Raw genomic sequence first — 26,482 nt, forward strand, 5'->3', positions numbered from 1 at the left:
GTGCTGTCAGTGGGGAGCCTACTTGGGATTCTCTCTCCCTCTCTCTCTCTGCCCTTCCTCTGCTCATGCACATGCACTCTCTCTCTCTCAAAATAAACTTTAAAAAAGTATCATTTCTAACTACAATGAGTACTTCAGAAATGTTTTAATTTTTGTTTTGAATGTCAAACATAATTTTTAAAACTCAAGACAAGTCTCCTCAGATATTCACCCTTTCCACTGTACTTTCTTCAGTCTTGATGTTCCAGGTTTTCTTCAGTTATCATTTCCCTTCTGTGTGAAGGACTTCCTATAGTAATTCTTTAAGAACGTGATACTGGTAATAAAATTCTTACATTCCTTTCCTTTGAAAATGTCTCTTTTATTTTCATTCTTGAAGAGCATTTTTGTTGGATGTACAATTATGGGTTTACAGTTTTTTCTTTCAGCATTTGAAAAATGTTATACCACTTCCTTCTAGCTTCATGGCTTCTGATAAGACATCCACTGCCATTCAAACCACTATTACCCTACAGCTACTGTGTTGAGTTGCTTTCGAGATTATTTTAGCAGGAAAGGAAAGAGAAGTCTTTAGTTTACAGAAATCTGACTACTATGTCTAGATGTGGGTTTCTTTGGGTCTATCCTGTTTAGTGTTGCTCAGATTCTTGGTTTGCCTTTTGCCAAATTTGAGATGTCTTCAAACACCGTTACTGCAAATATTTTTCAGCTTCACACTCTTTCTCCTCTTCTTCTAGAACTCCAATAAAATGAATAGCATAAATACCTAACACTTTTGTATTTTCCCCACAGATCTCTGAAGCTCTGTTCATTTTTTAAAACTTTATTTTTTGGTGCACATGCTCATTTCAATACTATACTTGTGACACGTTTGCTCAAAATCATTAGGGAAAGCTGGGGCACCTGGGTGGCTAAGTCAGTTGAGCATCCAATTCTTGGTTTCAGCTCAGGTCGTGATCTCATGGTTTCATGAGTTCAAGCCCCGCATCGCTCTGTATTGGCAGCACAGAGCTTGCTTGGGATTCTCTCTCTCTGCCCCTCTCCCACTCACACTGTATCTCTTTCAAATAAAAAAAATAAACTTAAAAAAAATCATCTGGGAAAGCAAGTCACATGACTGAACTCAGTTAACAGCAGAATATACCTCCACTCACAGTGGGAGGCCTCTACAAGGCACACAGCAAAGAGCACTGATACAGGAGTGGGTGCAGAATGGATCCAATGATGCACTCTACCACAGTAGGTAATATGGTCCTTTACCCTTTGATGGTTGTTACAACTGTCTCCCTATATTGAAGTTCTGAATATCCAGCAAAGTTTGTCAACACATAGATTTATTTTTATATATCCTAGTCAGCATTTAAGGCATATTTTCTACTAAAGACTCATGCCTTCATTCAATTTTAGAAAATTCCTAGAAATTATATTTTTAAATATTATTTCCCTATCTTTTTTCCATTCTCCTCTTCTGGAATTCCTAGTATATGAATACAGGAAACCTCTCACCCATCTTCCATTTCTCTTAACTGTGCTTTAATATTTGTTATCTTTCTGCCCTTCTGTCTGTAGTTTACACTACTGACTACCTACATTTTTTATTGCACTATCTCTTCATCTGAAATATTTCTTTTTTTAAAATGTTTTATTTATTTTTAAGAGAGAGAGAAAGAGTGCGCATAAGCGGAGGAGGGGCAGAGAGGGGCGGGGGGGACAGAGAATTCAAAGTGGGCACCATGCTGATCGCAGAGAGCCAGATGCCAGGCTCAAATTCAATAAACTGTGAGATCATGACCTAAGCCAAAGTCAGATGTTCAACCGACTATGCCACCCAGGCGTCCCTCACCCAAAATATTTCCAATTTATTTTTTATCATATTCACCTATTAAAATATCATTTGTATCTTTTTTTCATAATTTCTTGTTCTTTTTAAATGAAAGACTTCATTTAACTCTAGACATCTACAACATATTTATAAAGTCTTCATTAAGTTATTTTAAAAAGTAATTTCAACTGGAGTACAATGTTCTGATTCTGGATTTTTTCATGTTTATATAAGCGTTGGGGTTCTTTATGTGTTTTACTTAGAATTTTGGATACCAGACTCATTTTAAGTGGGGAATATTTTGTTTTGTTCTCTTTTCATTCATCCTTATTTTTCTCTCCCAGTCCTTCCTCCTGTCTAGTTTTTTGTTTGTTTTAGTTTATTTATTTTTGAGAAAGAGAGAGAGAAAGAGAGGACACGAGTGGGGGAGGAAAAGGAGAGATGGGCAGAGATGGACTCTATGCTGACAGCACAGAGCCCAACACAGGGCTTGCACTCACAAAATGTGAGATCATGACCTGAGCCGAAGTCGGATGGACATTCAACCGACTGAGCCCCCAGGCACCCTGCTCCTGTCTAGTATTATGATCCCCTTCACCTACACCCAATTTAGAACCAGGTATGCATAAATGTATGTGTGTATGTATTCTGTCTCACTTAGCTGTCATATGAACATGTTTCTTCTTTCCAAATTTACAGCAAACTCCTTGAGGGTAAAGACCATGCCCTATGCATTTGGATCCATTATAATACCTACACAGAGCTGACAAAGATATATTCATAAAATAGTTAGCTAAGTTTCTAATATCTATCTGCACTGGGAGTTACAAACCTATCTGATAGAATTTATTTTGGATTTACTAAGTGGTAAATTGCTTAGAGTACAAAATTTAACCTATAATTTTCTTTATCATACAGTAAAAATCCTTTAAATAATGGTTCTAAAACATTGTCTTTTTTCCTCATTCCCACTGTACCCAAATCAAACCTCCCTACGTAGATCCAATTTAGTTAGAAGTTCAAGAAACTGCCCATTCTGACTTTGTCCAAGTGGCAAATATTGGCACAAAATGAGATAATATCACAAAACTAATGACTCACTCCTGGTCACAATCAGCACTCACTTCCATTGTTGTGGAACTATCCTTAAAGGTTTTGATATCACTTAGTCCCTTGCCTCTCTTCTTTCTTTCATCCAGGGCATCTCCACAAACAAGTTTCTTAATAGTGAACTTTTAAGTCTTTTGACCAAGGAAAGTATAGGAGTTAATACAAAAACAAATATTTAGCTACTAGTTAAGTATAGGTTCCAAATTGCTCCTTACATAAGGTCATCCTGGAAGCCTCTTCTTTCAATGGACCCTGACCTGAGACAAATCGCTCAAAAGGCAGCTTGTGTTTGATCTCATTACTCCAGGTAATCAGAAACTACTATGAAAGAAGATGTAATACACTAAGATTTTTCTATAACTCAAATGATATCTGACATACTTATATGAGCTACAATGAGAATTTGTCAAGTGGAACAAAAATTTAATATATGTTTAAATTATTTAATTAATAATATATTAATAAAATATTGGCCTTCTATAATCTAAATCACTTTCAGTGAACTAAATTTCCAGCAGATTTACCTTCTGATGTCTTCAAGTAAAAGCAGATCTCATATTTTATAAGCCCAATACAACCAATCATTGTTACATAGTTCTCAATATTGAATAATTATGTCCCCAAATACATATTCTTTTCCCAGCACATAGGTATTAACATATTTTGACTCTCACCATCCATAAGATTTTCAAGATTTTCAAGATTTTCAGAGCAGTGAAAATACATCATACAATATTATAATGATGGACATGTCAGTATACTTTTAACCAAACACACAGAATATACAATACCAAGAATGAACCCTAAAGTAGACTATGGACTTCAGGGATTATGATGTGTCAATGTGGGTTCATCCTTAGTAAAAAATATACCATTCTGGTAAGCAACGTTGATAATGGGGGAGGCTATGCATGTGTAGGGGATATCTGAGGAATCTCTGTACCTTCCTCTCAATTTTGTTGTAAACCTAAAACTGTTTAAAAAACTTAAGTCTTAAAAAGAAAAAGAAAACCCACAATGTGATATCTTCAAAACTCTTTGCATAAAGGAGTTTTGTAATTAAAATATAAAACTTATCGTCATTAACAGTAATATGTCATGGAGGCGCCTGGGTGGCTCAGTCAGTTAGGTGTCTGACTTCGGCTCGGGTCATGATCTAACAGTTCGTGGGTTCGAGCCCTGCATCAGATTCTGTGTCTCTCTGCCCATCTGCCACTATTGCTCTCTCTCAAAAATAAAAACATAGGGGCGCCTGGGTGGCTCAGTCGGTTAAGCAGCCAACTTCAGCTCAGGTCATGATTTCGCAGTCCGTGAGTTCAAGCCCCGCGTCGGGCTCTGTGCTGACAGCTCAGAGCCTGGAGCCTGTTTCAGATTCTGTGTCTCCCTCTCTCTGACCCTCCCCCGTTCACACTCTGTCTCTCTCTGTCTCAAAAATAAATAAACATTAAAAAAAATGTTTAAAAAAAAAAAAACATAAAACAAAACAAAAAAAACAACAAAAAAAACAGTAATACATTATGTTGCAGATAGCATTTGTGTTTTTTAAGTGTTTATCTTTGAGACAGACAGAACACAAGTGGGGGAGGGGCAGAGAGAGGGAGACACAGAATCCGAAGCAGGCTCCAGGCTCTGAGCTGTCAGCACAGAGCCTGATGTGGGGCTCCAACTCACAAAACCATGAGATCACGAACTAAGCTGAAGTTGGAGGCTTAACCAACTGAGCCACCCAGGCGCCCAACAAGTAGTACCTGTTGTCTATACATAAATTTTAATACAACTTCTCATTTTGAAACTACTAAAAATGGTTAAAAATATGAAATACATTTTTCTGCTGAGCTGGACAAAAGAGAAAGTACCTGTGTAAAATAAGTGCTAAAATATGTGAATATAAATAGTCACTTGAAGATTTGACAAGGCTTTTTTTAAACACAAGAAAAATCCAGAGCTGCACTTGATAGTCAAATTAACCAAAAGAGCTATTATTTCCTTTATCCCCAACCCTTATCCCCGAATGTTATCAAGTTTGCATTATAGCAACTTACATCGTTCTTTGAGATCTTAACATTTTATTTTATTTACAAAAATTTTTTTAATGTTTATTTTTGAGAGAGAGAGGGGAGGGAGAGGCAGACAGAGAAGGAGACAGAGGATCCAGAGCAGGCTCTGTGTTGACAGCAGAGAGCCTGAGGTGGGGCCTGAACTCACAAACCATGAGATCATGACCTGAGTGGAAGTCAGACACTTCAATGACTGAGCCACCCAGACGCCCTGAAATGTAAACATTTTAAAAGGTGTCAGACTTAAGGGCACCTGGGTGGTTCAATGGGTTAAGTGTCTGACTCTTTACTCCAGCTCAGGTTATGATCTCACGGTTCATGAGATCGAGCTCTACGCTGACAGCATGGAGCTTGCTTGTGATTCATATTCTCTCTCTCTCTCTCTCTCTCTCTCTCTCAAAATTAAAAGATAATACTAAAAATAAAAGCTGTCAGACTTATAATGGAGTTCTTACGCTAGTGGCTCAAGATAGGCCACAAAGATGTTCTTAAAAGTCAAGTACAAGTGGTTCATCTTTTTCTACTAATATCAACCCTTATAATTTCATAAAAGAATTAGAGGCAGATAACCTTCACATAGGAAGAAACCACCATCATTACTACTTTACTAGATAGTGTTTCCCAATCTTCAATTTAGTAACACATAGTGAGTTTTTCTATATGTATCTTTATACTAATACTTTTCTTTAAATTGACTGACTTTGGTAAAGAGACAAATTTTTTTAAAAACTGAAGTTTACCTGATAATTAACACTACAGATACGTCTGCTGACTATGGCTGTTTTCTAAAACATCAAAATAATATACCAATTAAAATTTAAAAGCCTGCTTGATATCATCTAAAATGATCTCAATACTACTAGTGACAACTACATGACCACTCTGAAACCTGCTGCCTTTTTTTTTTTTCAACGTTTATTTATTTTTGGGACAGAGAGAGACAGAGCATGAACGGGCGAGGGGCAGAGAGAGAGGGAGACACAGAATTGGAAGCAGGCTCAGGCTCTGAGCCATCAGCCCAGAGCCCGACGCGGGGCTCGGACTCACGGACCGCGAGATCGTGACCTGAGCTGAAGTCGGACGCTTAACCGACTGCGCCACCCAGGCGCCCCACCTGCTGCCTTTTAAATTTTTTTTTTTTTAACGTCTATTTATTTTTGAGACAGAGAGAGACAGAGCATGAACGGGGGAGGGGCAGAGAGAGAGGGAGACACAGAATCGGAAACAGGCTCCAGGCTCTGAGCCATCAGCCCAGAGCCCGACGCGGGGCTCGAACTCCCGGACCGCGAGATCGTGACCTGGCTGAAGTCGGACGCTTAACCGACTGCGCCACCCAGGCGCCCCACCTGCTGCCTTTTAAATTTTTTTTTTTTTTTAACGTCTATTTATTTTTGAGACAGAGAGAGACAGAGCATGAACGGGGGAGGGGCAGAGAGAGAGGGAGACACAGAATCGGAAACAGGCTCCAGGCTCTGAGCCATCAGCCCAGAGCCCGATGCGGGGCTCGAACTCCCAGACCGCGAGATCGTGACCTGAGCTGAAGTCGGACGCTTAACCGACTGCGCCACCCAGGTGCCCCCCTGCTGCCTTTTAAACTCAGCCCTAGTGTACTTATCTGAAAGGAGATATCCAGTGAGAGCCCAGAATATCTTATCAGCACATGCTGCTAATTACTGACACAATTACAACACATATTTACATATGAGAATAAACTGGAATATTGAGCTGCTTTTTTTTTCCTCCTAAAAAAAAAAAAAAAGATTAGGGGCACTTGGATGGCTCAGTCAGTAAAGTATCTGACTTTGGCTCAGGTCATGATTTCACCGTTTGTGAGTTCGAGCTCCGCGTCAGGCTTGCTGCTGTCAGTGCAGAGCCAGCTCTGGATCCTCTGTCCCTCTGTCTCTGCCCACCCCCAACTTTCGTGTGCTCTATCCTCCCTCAAAAATAAATAAACACTAAAAAAAAAAAAAAGATTAAACGTAAAATCAACCTCACGTAGAAAATTCAATATATTCAAGATAACTAGGTATAAGATGTCATTATTGGCACTGAAGGGGATGCTTATCTCTAGGAACAATGAAAAACTGATTTCAAGTTAAACCAGAATTTTTGAATAGAAATTATCAGTATTATATAGTATTATAAAGATAATACACATCTTAGAAAAATTTACCAAAAAGATTCTCAGTGAATTCTGAAAAAAAAGTCTTGTTCTTTAAAGGTTGAATAAAAATTTTAAGTAAATCTGCTGAAGCCATTTTCAGATAATATTTTATCTGCTATTTAAAACAGAAATTCAGTGTTAAGGTTTATTACCTTTGGCAATTCCCATTCTGACCGAGATCCATCTGCACTGTAGTAATATTGTCTACCTTGATCATCAACATGCTTGAGCCACTATAAAAACAAAATAGGTGTTACTTTTTCCATTTAAGTAAAAGTGAGTTTAAGCTTATACAACCAGAGATATTAGATATTTTCTTAGGAATTTTATTCTACTTGCTCAAGAACACTATAAAAGAAATTTACAAACTTATACTAATAGATTTGTATTTTAAGTTTGGTAAAAATAAGTAAACTCAATATTAATTTCTTTAATTGAATTTCTTTTCTCTTTCTTCCAGTGTGTCAAGCTAGTCCCAATGTCAAGCACCACTTAATGTAAGAAATATGTAACAAAGATACACAGATACACATATACACCAGACACAGAGCCACACTCACTCTGAAAACAAGGTTGAGAAATTAACAAGAGAAAATTTTTTTTAATCTTCAAATATAAAACTATTGAACAATTTAAGCCAAACTTAATGCAAACCCTTAGGAATTACCTCCTGTAGCCAACAAATTTCTTACTCAACATGATTTAAGTAATACTAATAAAACTTCGTATAAAATAATACAGGGAATATGAGGGGCAAAAGACTAAGCACTGCTAATATAAACAAAATTGTGAAATAAATGAAAACTAATGTTTCCTTATGTTCTAGTGTCAAATAATTAAAGCAGAAATGAGGGGTAAAAGCCCATCTCCATTTATTCCCAAAGGTCTATTCTCTAGGCAAGCACAACCTTACCTTCTCTGATGACACGAGATATAATACATAAAATTTCAATATGCATTCCCAAAATAGTTAATCATAAAATAACTAGATTCATGGTTTTTGTTTTACGTAACTTGGTTATAAAATAAAAAGCACAGAAAGTGAAGCGGTATATCATAGTGACACATGCTGAGAAAATGATTCCCTAAAAACCATTCCCCCCACAAAAAATATAAAGAAATATGTTTATTGAAGAAGTTTAAACAGAATGACACTCAATAGGTCTACTCTTATAAAGATTTGTCTTAAATGGGTTTTGACACCACAAGAATCACTGTAATTATAAAGTTTAAAACCATGAATCAGTAGTTATAGTGAGTTTTCATGTTGTCAATTGCCATGACTACAAAATTACAATAAAGAATATTTTCATGAGTTTTTAAAATGCCAAACTTGAGTACACAACTATTTTATGAGAAGATTCTGCCAAGAAAACTAGATGAGAAAAAAAGAATGTACCTTTTCATTAGTATAGTCACTGGTATATAAGGTATGCCCACGTTCATCCAACTCTTCTGACCAACCCCTTGGAGGAGAACCACACTGCCTATCTGACTGGCTGTAACAAATGCTGTGGTAGTTTTCTTCTGATGAAAGAAGCTATAAATAGTCAGAAACATAAGTATTTTTCTTCTTTGAAAAAAAAATATATATGCAGCAGTTGCAAATCTAAGCAATAAACTGTATCTGGCTGAAGCACTAAGATATCTTGACTATATCTCAATATTTTCAAAACAAATTGTTAGTCTTTCAAAGAGTACACTGTAAGTGGTAAGGTGAAATTAATAATGGTTATTTTAGCACAATAATGCAACCCTGGAAAAATTCTCTATAATAAAACTGAAAACAATGTTTTCAGACTGAGAGATAAAAATGCTGCCTTCTATTTAATGCTGCTTTTGAACCAAAATCAGGTTAAAAACTGACAGGAATGTGTGTATGGGTATACACATCCATGTGTAAGCAAAATAGGGGATGAGGGTACTTCATTAGACTGAGTTTCTTAAAAATTCTCACTCACCTATATATACAAGTTCCTAGACAAATGCCTGACAGTGTTCAAAAAATAGATCTTGAATTATTTTTTTAAATGTGTGAAACTGAGAGGTAAGAGACATTAGTTTTATAATACTGTATTTTATATCCTAAATTATTGGCAAGATTTCCTAACTCATTCAACCAAACGTTTATTAAAGATGGTTGGGAACTGAACTTCAAAACAAGAAAAAATAATATTAAAAAAATTCAAACATGATAGATGAAAAAACTCAGTATGGAAGTAACTTAGGTATACTTTACTTTTAAAAGCATGAGAGAGGGGCGCCTGGGTGGCTCAGTCGGTTGCGCTTCCGACTTTGGCTCAGGTTGTATCTCACAGTTCATGAGTTCAAGCCCCGTGTGGGGCTCTGTGATGACAACTCACAGCCTGGAGCTTCAGATTCTGTGTCTCCCTCTCTCTCTGCCCTTCCCCTGCTCACACTCTGTCTCTCTCTCTCTCTCTCAAAAATAAGCATTAAAAAATTTTAAAAACAAATAAAAATAAATAAAAGCATGAGAGAATCCAGACATATAAGACAAGCGATTGAGATGGAGAAAACCTAATCTCTGCTTTTTCCAAACAAGAAGTATCATAATGTGAGTAGCAATTTACTTACTGCCCTTAAATGTCATTAATTCAACAAATATTTACTAGATTAACTCTCAGGTGCAAATGACCTTTCCTGGGTCACTTTTAGGTAAAATAGTTTCTACAATTATATCTTACTTAATCAGACTGCATTTTCTCCCACCACAGAATACTAAAATACTAAATGGTCTAAAATAGTAAAATGTGTAGATTCTCAATGTTTTAGAAGTAACTTAAAGATACAAACATACTAACATAACACAAAAACTGACATAAACAACTTTACAGAAGCCTTGCATAAAGTGCGCTATATATGTTCTGTAACAGGAATTTTTTTTTAATGAAAACTTATTGCAAAAATCAGAATTTATTTTTATTTAATTGAGGCCACTTAAAATATAAGTTCATGTAGGCAAAGTACAATAAAATCTTTTAGAAATAGAGAAAAGAAATCTATACAGTAGAATAATATTCAGCCCTAAAAGAGAATGAAATTTTACCATTTGTGACAACATGGATGGACCTTAAGGGCATTATGCTAAGTGAAGTAAATCAGAGCGAGAAGACAAATACTATATGATCTCACTTACGTAGAGTCCTCAAAACCAAACAAAACAAGCTCATGGATGCAGAGAACAAACTGGTGATTGCCAGAGATGGGGAAGGCAGGTTGAATGAGCAAAGGAGACAAAAGGCATGAAATTCAGTTACAAAGTAAGTCATGGGGATTTAATGTACTGCATGGCAACCACAGTTAATAATACTGTATTGCATATGTGAAAGTTGCAAAGAGAGTAGACATTAAAACTTCTCATCACAAGACAAAAACTTCTATAATCAAGTGGTGACAGATATTAACTAGATAGTGGTGATCATTTTATAATATTTACAAATATTGTATCATTAGGTTGTATACCTGAAGCTAACAAAATATTATATGTTAATTATACCTGAATAAAAAAAACTAGTAAAATTAATTTAGGAAACAAAGTTACTAAATCAATTTTTTTGTAAATATGACTTTCTACTTGGCAAAATGCTCCCATCATTTCCCAATTTTTGTGCAGTAAGATGTTCCTTTCTTCCATGAAAAGAAACCTCCAGTATCTCAACATGTTTCATTACAGAACCAGGAGTACTTTGAAGATCTTGATTGTTTACTGCTAGAAAGGAGCTATTTAGTGGCAATTAAATAAAAGTTAGATTATTTTTGGCAAGCATTGTCAATGTTAACTGTGCTATATACTCATAACTCCATTCAGCAGCATACTTAGCTCAGTAACTTTGGGGTATATGTTTTGCAGCAAACATGGCCTAGTAGAAATAAAGGGGGCTACACAGATGTCCCATTTACAGGGGAATGACAGGGAGGTACTGAAATGGGTACCTGGATTAAAACAATTTAAAATATTAATTTTTTTAAGTTTATTTATTTTGAGAGAGAAAATGAGCAGGGGAGGAGCAGAGAGTGAATCCCAAGCAAGGACTGTGTCAACACAGAGCCTGATGTGGGGCTCGATCTCACAAACCCGTAGGATCATGACCTGAGTCAAATCCAAGAGTCCGACGCTTAACTGATGGAGCCACCCAGGCACCCCTAATATATTAAATTTTTTAACACATTCTTTAAAAAAAAAAAGTTTATTTTTGAGAGAGACAGAGACAAAGAACGAGCAGAGTAGGGGTAGAGAGAGGGAGACACAGAATCCAAAGCAGTTTCCAGGCTCTGAGCTGTCAGCACAGGAGCCTGATGCGGGGCTCGAACTCATGAACCACAAGATCATGACCTGAGCTGAAGTTGGACACTTAACACACTGAGCCACCCAGGTGCCCCAAATTTTTTTAAAAAATTATCAAGAAGCAAGAAACTGACTAAGAAATACTCAGAAGTCAAAACTAAGTAGAAGCAAGAATCCAAAAGTATAAGTAGAATATAAAGACCAGCTTTCTCTTTGAAGGCATTTGCCAATCCCTAAACTAGAACATTACTTTTCAAAGTCATGAAGCATTGGGAAACAGAACTCAAGACTACCAAAAGTAGGGAGTCTAACAGAATTCCCCCCTGAAAATAAAGAACTGGGACCCCAAAGAATTATACCCTCAGATTATCAGTTAACCAGAAACAAATTTTGTCCCTTTATTCCACACAAGAGAAATCACAGGAATCTTCCCAAATAATGGAAGAATGGGAGGGAAAATGGGAGAATCTCCAGCCACAAACCAGTCTTCATGCAATCCAAATTACTACTACCTAGGTGGCCTGTAAAAACTAAAGCTGAAAATTCAGTTTCAAATGTTCACAGGATACTAACTTCCTGGCAGAAACAAAAGCAAATCCTCTCTGATGGAACAGACTGTCAACCCCAGCACTAAACACTTCCTATATATGAACTATAATCTCATCTTAAAATACATACACACGGACAAGATGTGAAACAAAACACTGTAAGTTAGAGTCAGCAAAAAAGCAGCATAATCCAACTCTTAAAGACTTCATATACTAGAATTATAAAAAATAAAAGACTAAAGAAAGATAGGACGAATGAAATATATGATCCTTTACTGGATCTTTTATTGCAGGAAAAAAAATGTAAAGGATATTACTTGACAAATGAGAAACACTGAATATTAACTATGTATTAAATAGTATTCCAATATTAAACTTGAGTATGATAAATTATTTTTCACCAAAAAAAAAGTTTTGCTAGAAAATGTCCTTATCCTTAGAAAATAAAATATTATGTTGTCTTATCCAAAAGGTTCAGAAGAAAATTACTGGAGGGTAGAGAGCAGAAGGAGGGAGAGAAATAAAGCAAATGTAGCAAAATTTAAGACTGGTAAATCTTGACTAACAAGGCTATCTAGTATATGTATGTTCACTATTCTATTCTTTAGGTTTAAAACTTTCCAAAGTAACAAGATGGAGAAGCTCCCCCAGATAAATAAAAACTAATAGGTTTTTAAAATTCAAGGATTGGTTTAATATCAAATAAAGAAGGGGGATCCTGGGTGGCTCAGTCGGTTCAGTGTCCAACTCTTAATCTCGGCTCAGGTCATGATCTCACCATTTGTGAGTTTGAGCCCCCTATTGGGACTGTCAGTGCAGAGCTTGCTTGGGATTCTGTGTCTCCCTCTCCCTGCCCTCTCCTGCTCACACTGTCTCTGTCTCTCTCAAAAAATAAATAAACTTACAGAAAAAAGATGCAAAAACAAATAAAGGTGAAGAATAGTGAACTGGAACATCTAAAAATTGAGAAGCACAGAGAGACCTAGAGATATAATACACAAGTATAAGGGAAATCAAGAGACATGACCAATGTAAGCAGATTAAATGTTCCTCTAATCAAAGTTCCAGAATGAGAGGAAAGAGAAAATGGGACAGAGGCTATATATAGATGACCAAGAATTTTCTAGAACTAATCAAAGACAAGGCTCCTCAAGTTCAAGAACCTCAAAAAAACCCTGGCAGGAAATAAAGACACCCTCACCTAATCACATCATAGGAAAATTACAGACATGGAATTTAAGAGCTGCCAGCGAGAAGAGACAAGGAATGACAATCAAACTGAGAGCTGAATTTGCAATATCAACAATGAAAGCCTGAAAACAGGAGAATAAAATAGTCAGTGAACTAGGAAAAAACAGTCAACTCAGAACTGTTTATCAAGTAAAGATATTCTTCAAAAATGAGGAAAATTAAATTTTCAGACAAAACTAGATTCTATCACTAATAAATCTTCACTAAGAAAATTTAAAAGTACATACTTAAGACAGTAGTTAACCAAAAATTAACCAAGATATCTAATTTGCATAAAGGAGTGTGAGAAAAGAAAGTACTAAACACAAGGACAAATTTTAAGAGACACCATGTACAAAGAAGGGGCTAAAAACAGAAATAAAAGACAAGAACAGCAAACAGCACACGGTTCTTGTATGGCTTTAAAGAGCAAGAAGATACTAACTTTCGACTTTGATGTACATGCACCTTAACACTTATAAGGCAGGGTTCTCAACAGCAGCACTACTGACATTTAGGACCAGATAATTCTTCATTGTGGGAGCTTTCTTTCATATCATAGGGTGTTTGATAGCACCTCTGGCTTCTACCCACCCAATCAATGCCAATAGTCCTCCCCGAGTTCTAACAACCAAAAATGTCCCCAGACATGGAGTGTCACCAGGAGGCAAAACCATCTCCAGCTGAGAACAACTGTTCTAGCTAAACACTAAAATAATAAGCCTGAATTAGATGGATGATTGAACACTTATTTCCTCTCAAACCCCACTAGAAGTACTCAAATATGCTTCAATGAAAAGACCTAAACTCCCAAGAACAGGGAGAACACAAGAAGAGACAATAGTCACAAAACTCTGGAAGCTGAGAAGCAGATGAACAAAAGACTAAATTATCTGCAAAGAGCAAAGTCTAAAATGCTGGGGGTAGTGGGTGGAGTTGGAGAGGGAAGTGAAATCCAACCACTTTACAGAGCAGAATCTTCAAATGGCTCAGGAACTGACAGTATTAGGTCCTCTTTGAACTGGGGATGAAGAGAGGGTATTGCAATGAGCACTAAAATTGCCAGAATCCCTTTCCTTCAGGCCTGACCGCTAGGTGTGCACCCTTCCCTTTTCCCAGCAGAAGTACAGGAATTCACTCCCTCTTAAGAGGGAAAAAAGATTCTGATTTGAAAGACAACACGCACAACTGGGACATGAGTACCAAGCAGAAAGAGGAGAGACTAAACGCACACTAAGTGCTGACTACCAAGACCCTGGCAACCCTTACTTTCCTGGAAGATTTTAAGACTTCTGTGAAGATTCATTAGTCTAAAAGGAAAGACCTAATGGTTCTGACATTGGAGACTCCCTACAAGCAGTTGATCCATATGGCCATAAAGTGAAGTTCAAAATGCTTTCCGATTTTGAGAAAAAATGATTTCCAACCTAGAATTCTATACTCACTCAGGCAAGCTATCAATTAAATACAAGAGCAGAATATAAACCTTCTCAGGGCACCTGGGTGGCTCAGTCAGTTAAGCAGTCGACTCTTAACTTCAGCTCAGGTCATGATCTCATGCTTTTTGAGATGGAGCCCTGCGATGGGCTCTATGCTGACAGTGCTGAGCCTACTTGGGATTCTTGCTTTTCCTCTTTGCCCCTCCCCTTCTCGTTCTCTCAAAATAAATAAATAAACATTAAAAAAATATATAAACATTTTCATACATAAAGTCTCAATATTATATAATGTATGCAACCTTTCTCAAGAGGTTACTGGAAAATGTGCTCCAGCTACTATGGAAATAACTATTTTGAAACAATCTGTGCAGAGACTGAGACTCTCATATACAAATCCATCCCATGTATTTATTAAAATGGAAAGCTAAAAAACATACTGAAAATTCCTGTGTATACTTCAAATTCCTTTAAATTATTCTATAATTTAATTTAATCCCTAATTCTTCCAAATTATTAGATTTTACTTTATTATTCATACACAGGACAATATAATTTTAAATCTTTCTAGATCTACAATTCAAATAATTTTCCCAACATTTTTCTTATTATAGTAACACATGAGCAAATTTCTCTCACTATTCTCGATCTCATTCTTGAACACTAAAAATACAAGTTACCACCAAACCAAAGCTATAAATAACCAACTGAAAAATAGGACAAGAGGAGTTATTAACTACAAAAAGCTTTTAGATTCTGCTAAATACAAGATGTGCTACCTGATTTTTCCAGCTCCTATGTGACTGGAGTTCTGTTTTTATTACACAGTCCAGCTACTTTCTGTAAGACCAAGGTGTCCTATGCGGGCATAGGGGCTTCCGTCTATCAAACAGGAGATTTTAATTCCGTTCTATCAATTCTACCCAAGCCTCTCCTGCATGTTTGAACAGTCCTAAGGAATCCCTCCAGACTTCTGACATGAGAGTACTCAAAATATGGCTGGCCAAGTTCACTGCACCAGCCTCAAAGAGGTGAGACAAAGGTAGGGGACAGGTAGTATGAACACTTGATAGAGAAAATAATGACTTGAAAGTGAATGGTCAAACTTTACAGGGTGGCTCATTTATAGCAAAGGATTACATTTACTCATTTTCCTTACATATAAATAAAAAGTGATGTTGTACCTCTGACTGACAAAAACTGGCAAAGTATCTTAGTCATACCACACCAATATAGAAAAATGTCTGTTTTAACCAGTTAATAACTTTGTTTTTATTTGTTTGGCTAAGTCATATCTGTATTTTCTTTCCTTTTTCTATAAAATGTCACTGATTCAGCAATAACAATAACCAAATTAGTATCTTCTATAACTGGCACTAAGCAACTTTGAGTTAATTCTGGAACTAGTAAGTACATTATAAGGTTAGCTACTGTCTATTAGTTAGATATTAGAAAGTAGCATTAATATAATGAAACTTGGAAAGAACATTTAGTATCTTAGAGATTTCAAGTGTTCTACTATTTTAATACCAAGAAACAAACCTATTCACTTCTTTTATCTTGAATAACAGAAACAGAGAAAATTTGGTAAGTCACTGGTTGATTTCCTTAATCACTCATACCTCTTGGTCTCCTGGACTCTGGAAATCTCCTTTGCTTATGCTTGTGTCCCGAGTCCAACGAGGTGGTTTCCAGGTTCTTTCTTGTGTTCCTCTGTTATAGTAATAACATCGCCCTGAACTATCTTTATGAGTTTCCCATTCTCCGTTAATCTGAATTGCTGGGCTCCCAGGCAGCGGGGGGAGCGCAGACTGGGATATTTTCAGTTCTTGTAGATTAGCATAGACAGGAGAATCTGGGCGTCCTTGATTTGGAGGGGTTGTGGCCTGTGGAAAATGTGAAATATTCATGTTTAAACTGGCATAACATTTACAAATAAAAATTGAATGAAACATGAGACACAGAAAATACATACAAATTTATTTAAAACATACATACAGATGTATATATTCTTTCTAAAGAAAAAGCAATGCAATGGTATTAATATTCATGATTTGGTTAAAGAAAACATAAAAGTTTCAAATAGAATCCAAAGTGTACTTAGTAACTTTTCCTTATCCTAAAAGAATCGTGCACTAGAAGTCAGGATCTGTGGGTTTCAGTTCAAGATCTGGCACTAACAAGTTGTATGACATTGGATTAGATCACCTCATCTCTCCAAAACTGATTTTTTAAATCTCTGTATATGAGGGGATCAGATTAAATCACACCAGTCTCCTTTGTCTCTAAAAGTCTATCATTTCAGACAATCTTTTAAAACACAAAAAGCCTTACACCTGGGTAACTCAAAAAACTACCAAAAGAAAGATTTTACGTTCTAAGCTCTAATAGTAAATCAGGAATACATAAGTGAAAGATAAAGGAGATAAATTCTTCAGCTAAGAGTTTACTACATTCTATTCCTTCTCAACTAATAATTTCTCAGTTGCCATAAACAAATCATTTAATCTCTTCCTAGATTCCTCATTTGTGAATTTCCTAACAGTGGAAAAATAAGCATTAGCAGGAACTGATTTACATGCTTAATCTCAACTTCCAGCTTTACTTTTTATTTTTAAATGTCTCACTAGATGTCAGTCAAGAGCAGAATATTCTTCAGACACTTTTCATAAGGACACTATGACTGAATTTAAAATTCTAATAGCTGAAGAAAAAAAGCACATGTCTGAGAACACCTTTCTATACTGGGTATTCATATTTGTATATTTATCTTTCCTTTTACCACAGGGTGTCTCAACCTGGGCACTATAACATTTTAGGACTGATAATTCTTTGCTGTGGGGGGTCTATCTTGTGTGTTACAAAATGTTTACTGGTATCTCTGGCCTCCACCCACTAGATGATAGCAGCATTCCCCCACTGTGTCAACTAAAAAGTCTCCAGACATTGCCAAATGTCCCCTGGGGACAAAACTAACCTTGACTGAGAACCACTGCTTTACTATATAAATCCTAGCATTATATGCAGATGTTTAATTACATCTATAATGTACCCAGAGTTTTATGAATGCTTAAAAATACTGAATTTAAAAAGGGAAATGTGGATGGATATAGAGTCAGTTATATTAAAATTAAAGTACTTTAAGTTCTAAAATATTACCTGCCTATGAAGTAATTATAATGAATCTAAATCAAAGAATAAGATTTAAAAGAGAAAACAGTAAAATAACTCCAAACATGAATACATATGTAAAATTGTTACCTTGGTTTTTTTACACATAGTAATTATGCACAATGATACAAATTAAGACTGTTTTCCTTGAAATGTTAGCTGTGAATTTAGACTACCACCGAACAGCATCTTTCTATGAAGAAAATCTATCCATGAAGACAGATTTCCATGTAGTATTTCTCTTTGAGAGTAATTCCATATCCTGGTGAATTAGCCAAGGTAACAATGTTTTTCTCTGACTACAATGAACTCTGTTAATACAACAAATAATTCTATGTAGCAAATCATTTCCCAGAACCTTTTCTAGAGAATATTTATTCAACAAGTGTTAAAAGAAATTCTTACTTTGCTCCTGATATGTTACTAGACTTAGGGAAACAAAGAGCCAAGAGACAGCCATTTTCTAAAAGATGTTCATAGAAAATTCTACTGATAGAAAATTCTACTCTATCTTTAAGAAACGACCAAGTCCTGTTATTTAAACAGTGCAAATTTAAACAGTTTTTCTACTTAAAAAAACTGAAATGCTTCGGGGCACCTGGGTGGCACAGTTAGTTGGGTGCCCAACTCCTCGATTTTGGCTCAGGTCATGATCTCATGTGAGTTCGAGCCCCACATCAGGCTCTGGGCTGACAAAGTGGAGCACGCTTGGGATTCTCTCTCTACTCTGTCTCTGCCACTCCCCCACTCATGTTGTCTCTCAAAATAAACATGAAAAAAAATTGAAATGCTTCAACACAGTTTATAAGACTAGCGTTATTCTAAATGGAAGAAAATTATAAACCAACCTTGGTTACAAATGAAAATATACTAAGTAAAACATTAGTAATCAAATCTAGCACTGTACTAAGTAAGTAAATCAGAAATAAAAAAAAAAAAGAAATGTTAAGAAAGTCCATCTTTAGGAACTCTCATACTATAATTCTTTACATTAACAGATTCACATAATCCTCTCCACAGACACCATTTGATAAAATTCAACGTGGATTCAGGATAAAACTCTTAGCAAGTAAAGTGTGATGTCTCCTTAATGTGACTTTAGGAATTACTATTTAAAATGAATATCACAGGGGCACTCAGTCAGTTAAGCTGAGTGGGTGGCTCAGTCAGTTAAGTGTCCGACTTTGGCTTGGGTGATGATCTCACAGCTCATGAGTTCAAGCCCTACATACGACTCTGTGCTGACAGCTCAGAGCCTGGAGCTGCTTCAGATTCCGTGTCTCCCTCTCTCTGCCCCCTGCCCGCTTGCGCGTGCTTCCTCTATCTCAAAAAAATAAACATTTAAAATTTTTTTTTTAAAAATAAAATAAGCATCACAGCAAGGATTGATAAGAAGCATTTTCATTAAAAGAATAAAAACTAGGATGCTAAATATCACCGCTTTTATTCAACACTGTATTGGAGATTCTAAGCAATGTACTAAGATATAAAAAATGAATTAAATTCATAAATACCTAGAGGAAAAAAAAACCCTGATATCTGACAATGACATAACAAATATCTGGAAACCCAAGTCCAGAAAAACTACTAAGAAATTTAATAAGTTGGCCAGATAAAAGATCATCTGATCAGTTTCTCATACATGAGCAATGACAGTGGAAAATGTAACAATGTAAAAAACCTCATTCACAATAGGAAAAGAATATAAATAAGCTTTAAAAGAAATGTATAAAATCAAATGAGGAATATGTACTTATAAAACCTTCCTTAGATGCCTAAAATTATATTTATCTATTCAGATAAACCTTTGTTTCTAAAGGGAAAAAGTTATCTTGTAAACATGTGATTTCTGCAAAAAAAAATCTATAAATCCTACAAATTCAACACTATGTCCAGCAAGCAGTATAGTTAGTACACTGCCCAGCACAAAGTAGCACTTAATGAAATTCGTTGAATGAACGAACAAACATGTGAACAAAAAAATACAAACACCTAACGCCCAAGTGAAAGTGAAATTCAAGGACTTGGAACTGGCTACATGTGATAGAGAAGAAACTAGAAAAACATCTATATTTCTAGTCTTGGGAAAGGATGGACGGTTGTGTCACCATTTAAGAGAGAAACTATCTAGGGGCGCCTACGTGGTTCAGTCGGTTAAGCGTCCAACTCAAGATTTCAGCTCAGGTCACGATCTTGCCAGTTTGTGAGTTTGAGCCCTGCACTGGGCTCTACGTTGAAGTGCAGAGACTACTTGGGATTCTCTCTCTTTCTTTCTCTCTCTCTCTCTCTGTCCCTGTCCCACTCATGTTTCCCCCCTCTCTCAAAAATAAATAAACTTTGGGGCACCTGGGTGGCGCAGTCGGTTAAGCGTCCGACTTCAGCCAGGTCACGATCTCGCGGTCCGGGAGTTCGAGCCCCGCGTCAGGCTCTGGGCTGATGGCTCAGAGCCTGGAGCCTGTTTCCGATTCTGTGTCTCCCTCTCTCTCTGCCCCTCCCCCGTTCATGCTCTGTCTCTCTCTGTCCCAAAAATAAATAAACGTTGAAAAAAAAAATTAAAAAAAAAAAATAAATAAACTTTAAAAAAGTATCTTAAGAAAAGAAACTATCTAAAAATGAATTGGGAGCCAAGTACTTAACTAGGTGCTAAGGTTACAAACATGAACTAAAAAATGTACTGTCTTCTGGGACTTCGTGATACAGCAAAAGGAACTGAAACAAAAGCTCATTTAAGTGGATAATCCACAAGACTCTAGAGCTACGCATGGGATGCTGTGGGAGCTAAAAGGAAAAAGACATGGAAACAAGTGACTGAGTTCTAGAAATGAATAAATAATAAGAGTCAGCCAGGCAAAAGTTGGGGATACAGGAGGCAACACAAACAAAAGTGTGGGGAAAAAGCATGGCACAGTCAAGGAATGATGTGACTCCTACAATACGTAAAAGGAGCAGCAAGATGGGAGATCTAAGGAGAAGCAATGACAGAACAAGGAGGGCTGAAGACTTTAAGGCAGGAAATACATTCTGATTTAAAATTTAGAAATATTACGGAGGGACACAACCAGAGGCGGAGCGCTGTTAACGCGGGCACAAAGGTACACACAGAAGATGAAGAAAGCTACAATGAGACAAGGATGGTAGGAATGAAGCAGCAGGGCCAGACTGGAGAAATAATGAGGTTACATTAACATACGGACTGTATGTTTGTTTATGTGAAGTATATTTTGTTTTGTCTGTGTGTTTAACTACAGGTTAAATAATGCCAAGATAAAGAACAGGATAAAAAGAAGCGAAGAGGGATTCCATTCAGATTGTATTAGGTTGATGCGCCTTTTGAAAATATTCACAGACTGTTTGCTGGCTACAAGGATGGGGAGTTCAGTACAGAAATGAGAGCTAAAAATATAAATGTAAGTCATCGGCATACAGGTGGGGCCATTACCTTAAGAGAGTAGAGTATCCAGAATGTGAGGAGGAGGAAAACAGACCTGTGGAGAATACTAAGCAGTTGCTTTATGAATTAAAATGCAAATATAGGTATAAAGTTAGCACAGGGTTTAATATGGTGACCTCTAATGTTGTTATAATTATTATTGCAATTACTATAATTAAAGTACCAAAGTTAGAGGATCTAATAAAAAAGGAAGAAAGGAAAGTCTGAAATAGAAGAGCTAAACAGGAAAAGGCGGTATTTAAAAAAATCAAAGAGAAGAAAATTTCAAAAGAAGGGGAATTTGACAGTATCATTCCAAAGAATCCAATATAAGGTCTCTGGAACAAGTATTAGATTTAACAATTAAGGAGTCATTAGAAGACTTCAACTTCCAGTCATGAAGATCCCAAATTATCTCCCTGCCACCAACATTCAGAAAAGGGAATGAAATACAGGAAACGGGCATTTTCAGGCATTGGAACAACAAGCAGCACAGGACTGTGATCTCAAGAAAGAAGAAACAAATGAGGTGTCCCCTGACCACTCCAAGGCTTTCTGCCTGGAGGTAGTTTCCAGAAATCAGCACAGGAAGGGAAAACCTATACAGTTTCACTGACTAAACAGTACAGAGATAAAGGTTTACATTTCTTATTTAAAATATCAAAGGGAGGGGCGCCTGGGTGGCGCAGTCGGTTAAGCGTCCGACTTCAGCCAGATCACGATCTCGAGGTCCGTGAGTTCGAGCCCCGCGTCGGGCTCTGGGCTGATGGCTCAGAGCCTGGAGCCTGTTTCCGATTCTGTGTCTCCCTCTCTCTCTGCCCCTCCCCCGTTCATGCTCTGTCTCTCTCTATCCCAAAAATAAATAAAAACGTTGAAAAAAAAATTTAAAAAAATAAATAAATAAAAGGCTGCTCTTTAAAAAAAAATAAAAAAATAAAAAAAATAAATAAAATATCAAAGGGAAAAATACAACAAATGAAAATAATTATGTAAGTATCAAATATTGCAAAGAGAGGACAAGGAGAATGGTCTCTAATTTTTCCAGGAATCTCCAAATTTTGTTGATGTTCTTCAAAATTGATAAACTAAGAAATCAAGGAGAGTTATGTCTGAAATCAAGAAATATAACAGTAATTTTAAACAGAATGACATGTAGTTAGAAGAGGTTTATTGACAATGAATGAATGGTAAAATTTTAATATTTCACATGCTTACTACCAGTTAAAATTTTTGACAGATGTTCATTTGAAATGTTGCTCATCTACTGTCAGAAACAGGTTCTGGTAGAAGACTTTTGTTTTCTCAATTAAGAATTAACTTAAAGGGCGCCTGGGTGGCTCAGTCAGTTAAGCGTCCGACTTCGGCTCAGGTCATGATCTTGCAGTCTGTGAGTTCCAGCCCCGTGTCAGGCTCTGTGTTGACAGCTCAGAGCCTCAAGCCTGCTTCAGATTCTGTGTCTCCCTCTCTCTCTGCCCCTCCCCCACTCATGCTCGGTCTCAGAAATAAACATTAAAAAAAGAATAAAAAAGAATTAACTTCATGATTAAAATCAGTTTATACTTTAACTTCCAAAGTACACAGAAAGAGAACAGAAGAGGATTCAGTATTTTTATTAATACTCTCATCTCTGACAAAAAGAAAACTGTGTATGTTTATTTCAATTGCTCAAATCATTGAGAAAAACTGAAGAAAAATGCCATTTCTGTAAGGCATTTCCTTGGAGATCACTAAGGATTTCCTCAAGAACTTTTAAAAATATAAATTCCTGATAGAAAAAATAGTATAAAATATCAAACTAATTTTACACATAAATAAATACAGATTAACTACAAAGAGGAATGTAAATAATTATACACCATTTTGTCTAGTGAACCAAAAATACTTTTTTTTTTTTTTTTTTAACAAACACACTCAATGCTGGTGAAGGTTGAATGTAAGAGCTTCAGTTTACTGCTGGTGACTTCAATTAGCTGAACCTTTTTGGCAAACAGTTTGGCAAGTATGTTTCAAAAGCTTTTAAATATATTTTTAGAACCCTGAGCAGAGGGGGGGAAATCCTAAGTATAGAAAAAAGTTTTTCCCACAAAGATATTCATTCCAATGTTATTTATCAGAAATAAATTAGAAATCATCTAAACATTCAACAACAGAGGAATGGTTAAGTAAATAATGATATATGAGGCAATAATATATTTTTTTTCAGTGAGGCACTGAAAATGTTAATGATTTTTAATAACACAATAAAAATTTTGAGGTTACTGAGAATAGCAGAATATAAAGCTGCTTCTAACACCCAACTAAGTTCCAACTAAAAATTTTAAAGTATGAAGAAAAACCAACTAAACACGGTCATTTTTCTCTGGATAATAGGATTATGTATGATTTTTTATGTGCTTTATTTCCCAATTTTATTTTCCTCAATAATCTGGGGCACTTGCCTAGTCCAGGGGACTCACAAAAGTGACAGCAACAGTATTAACACTATGTAAACTAGTGTTTCTTAACAGGTGGTCAAAGGATGATCTAGATCAGCCTCATTTAGGAATGCTTTTTAAAATTTAAAATTCTTGGGGCGCCTGGGTGGCTTGGTCGGTTAAGCGTCTGACTTCGGCTCAGGTCATGATCTCAAGGTCCGTGAGTTTGAGCCCCGCGTCGGGCTCTGTGCTGACAGCTCAGAGCCTGGAGCCTGTTTCAGATTCTGTGTCCCCCTCTCTCTCTGCTCCTCCCCTGTTCATACTCTGTCTCTCTCTGTCTCAAAAATAAATAAACGTTAAAAAAATAAAATAAAATAAAATTTAAAATTCTTGAGTCATATCCCAGAGACACTGGGAAGTAGTAGTCAAGAATCTGTATTTTTAAATACTCTATGGGATCCTTATGTGTACTATTGTTTGGAACACACTGATAAAATTAAATCTTCCTGAATGGACTCAGGGCAAACTGGTACCCTTGGTCCAACAAGTTTGTATTCTAAAAGGCTTAAAGATAATTCTGAACTCTACACCTCCAGTTGTTAGTCTGCAGATAAGTCAAAGAATTAAAATAAAAGAATAAGCAATAAGAAGTTCTTCCAACATATGAATCACATAAAAATTAATTTTCTAATATTTATAAGACTTATGCATTGTGCCCTTAAACTGAGCAAAAAACCTTGCTCATGAATTGTAGACAACAAAATAAGTGATTTTTCATACAAAACAAAACAAAAAAAAAAAACTTTAAAAGGAGAACAAAGAAACAAAGTTAATTTTATGGGCCATATATCTGTCATTAATTAACAACTGAATTGGGACTAGTACCTCTGCACATGACCCAATTTTATATTTAAAAAAAGACTTGGCCTGTTCCACTTTGTCTATACATAGACTAAAATAGTCCTCCCACTATGCACAGAAAGAAAAAACTGGGGAACCACACACATATATATATATAAGAAGGTAACTTTAAACTTAGACTCTACCTGAATCCTTACTTTTTTAATACCAAAAACATGGAGATTTGCTCTCTTTTTACTTTTTAACATTAAAGTACTGCTTCTAAAATAAACTTCAGAGAATGGCAGAATATGTATTAACTAAGGAGCTAGGGCCCTTGTTTCTTAAATAGCATATGCCACTCAGTACTAATACTTAGTATCTACCTTCATAATAATAATGAATTACATTTATATAAATATGCTTATATTTATATTGCTCTTTAGTAATATAGTTGATTATTCAACCAATATAAGTCCCTGCAGCCTATAATCATATCTCTGACTTAGTATGGGTAAAACAAAACAAAACATTTACCAAAGTATCAGACTCCAAAACAAAATTTAAATTATTTTTTAACTCTATTTTAATTGATGTGGAGAAAAGACATTTATATGCCTTTGGTACCATTACCTGCTTAAACTCTGCCTTACCATAATTGCCAATTATCATAACATTGGTCCAGTCAACAGAATAAAGGACAAAAAATAGCCAACAAGCCAACATTCAGTTAAAGTAACAGTAAGGGGCGCCTGGGTGACTCAACTGGTTAAGCATCCGACTTCGGCTAAGGTCATGTTCTCACAGTTTGTGAGTTCTAGCCCCATGTCGGGCTCTGTGCTGATAGCTCAGAGCCTGGAGCCTGCTTCAGATTCGGTGTTTCCCTCTCTCTCTGCTACTCCCCCACTCACACTGTCATACTCTCTCTCAAAAATAAACATTAAAAAATAGTAATAATAAAAAAAAAATAGGTGGTAAAATTTGTTTTAGTTTCACAACTGAAAACTGCATATTAATTTCAACTGAAAAATGTTACTTTCCAAAAGAAATCTATTCACTTAAAGCCAAATTTTAGGGAGAAAAACATATATTACCCTTTGTTTGATAATTTTAAAATATAAAAACTTACAAGCTCTAATGTTTATATCTCTCTTTTTTAAAGTTTTATTTATTTATTTTAAGAGAGACAGCATGAGCCAGGAAGGGGCAGAGAGAAGGAGGGAGAGAATCCCAAGCAGGCTCCACACCATCAGTGCAGAGCCCAATGTGGGGCTGGAACTCATGAACTGTAAGATCATGATGAGCCAAAATCATAAGAGTCAGATGCTTAACCAACTGAACCACCCAGGCACCCCTCTAATGTTTATATCTTTAAAGCATGCCTACATTAAGATTTCAGTGTTTACAGAGTTTACTATGGAGTATTCTATGATTTTACTTACTTAACTAACATTTAAGAACTAATTATGAGCTGGGTGGGAGATGAAATTGTGACAGTTCCTATCCTTAAGGGCCAGCAACCTAGTAAAGAGGAAGAGACAGATAATAAAATGATTCCAATGGCACAAGCTAAGTGCTACAGTGAGCTATGTGTACAGGATACTCCAGGAGCACACACAAAAAAAGTGGCAATAAACACGGAGGAGAGGGTGAGACAGAGTGTGGAAGAAAGGTTCACAACACAGGTTTAACTGGATCTATAAAGGGAAGCAGAGGGAAGCAGGAGGGAGCCAAGGAGGTCAAAGGAAGTGCTCAAGGGCACTCTGAGTACATTTCAAAATCTGTTTTTAGCTAGCATAACACAAAAAAATAAAAAGCAGCCTTTGCATAATAAAACATAACTGGTAGCTAAAGGAAGTCAGTACTGTGAAAAGCTTCAATAAATATTATTTTCATGGTTTAAAAACAAAAAGCCTCTTTTCTGTATTATTTTTTTTCCTATTTATTGCACTCA

At 36.2% G+C, this 26,482-nt stretch overlaps 1 protein-coding gene across 7 annotated transcripts in view; it reads right to left on the minus strand.

Annotated features, from left to right (window-relative positions):
* Positions 1-26,482, minus strand: part of ARHGAP12 (Rho GTPase activating protein 12) — a 123,126-nt gene that overhangs the window by 41,264 nt on the left and 55,380 nt on the right. For 5 of the 7 annotated variants that reach the window (XM_030321218.2, XM_030321217.2, XM_030321216.2 and 2 more), the window contains 3 exons: positions 16,296-16,559; positions 8,553-8,693; positions 7,306-7,386 (listed from right to left, as the gene is read on the minus strand). In XM_030321218.2, the coding sequence (XP_030177078.1) occupies positions 7,306-7,386; positions 8,553-8,693; positions 16,296-16,559 (486 nt within the window). The remainder of the gene's footprint in view (positions 1-7,305; positions 7,387-8,552; positions 8,694-16,295; positions 16,560-26,482) is intronic. The other 2 variants (XM_032593855.1, XM_030321220.2) reach the window with 1 other exon arrangement.

This window comes from Lynx canadensis, chromosome B4 (genome assembly GCF_007474595.2).
Source record: "Lynx canadensis isolate LIC74 chromosome B4, mLynCan4.pri.v2, whole genome shotgun sequence".
Classification (NCBI taxonomy): Eukaryota; Metazoa; Chordata; class Mammalia; order Carnivora; family Felidae; genus Lynx; species Lynx canadensis.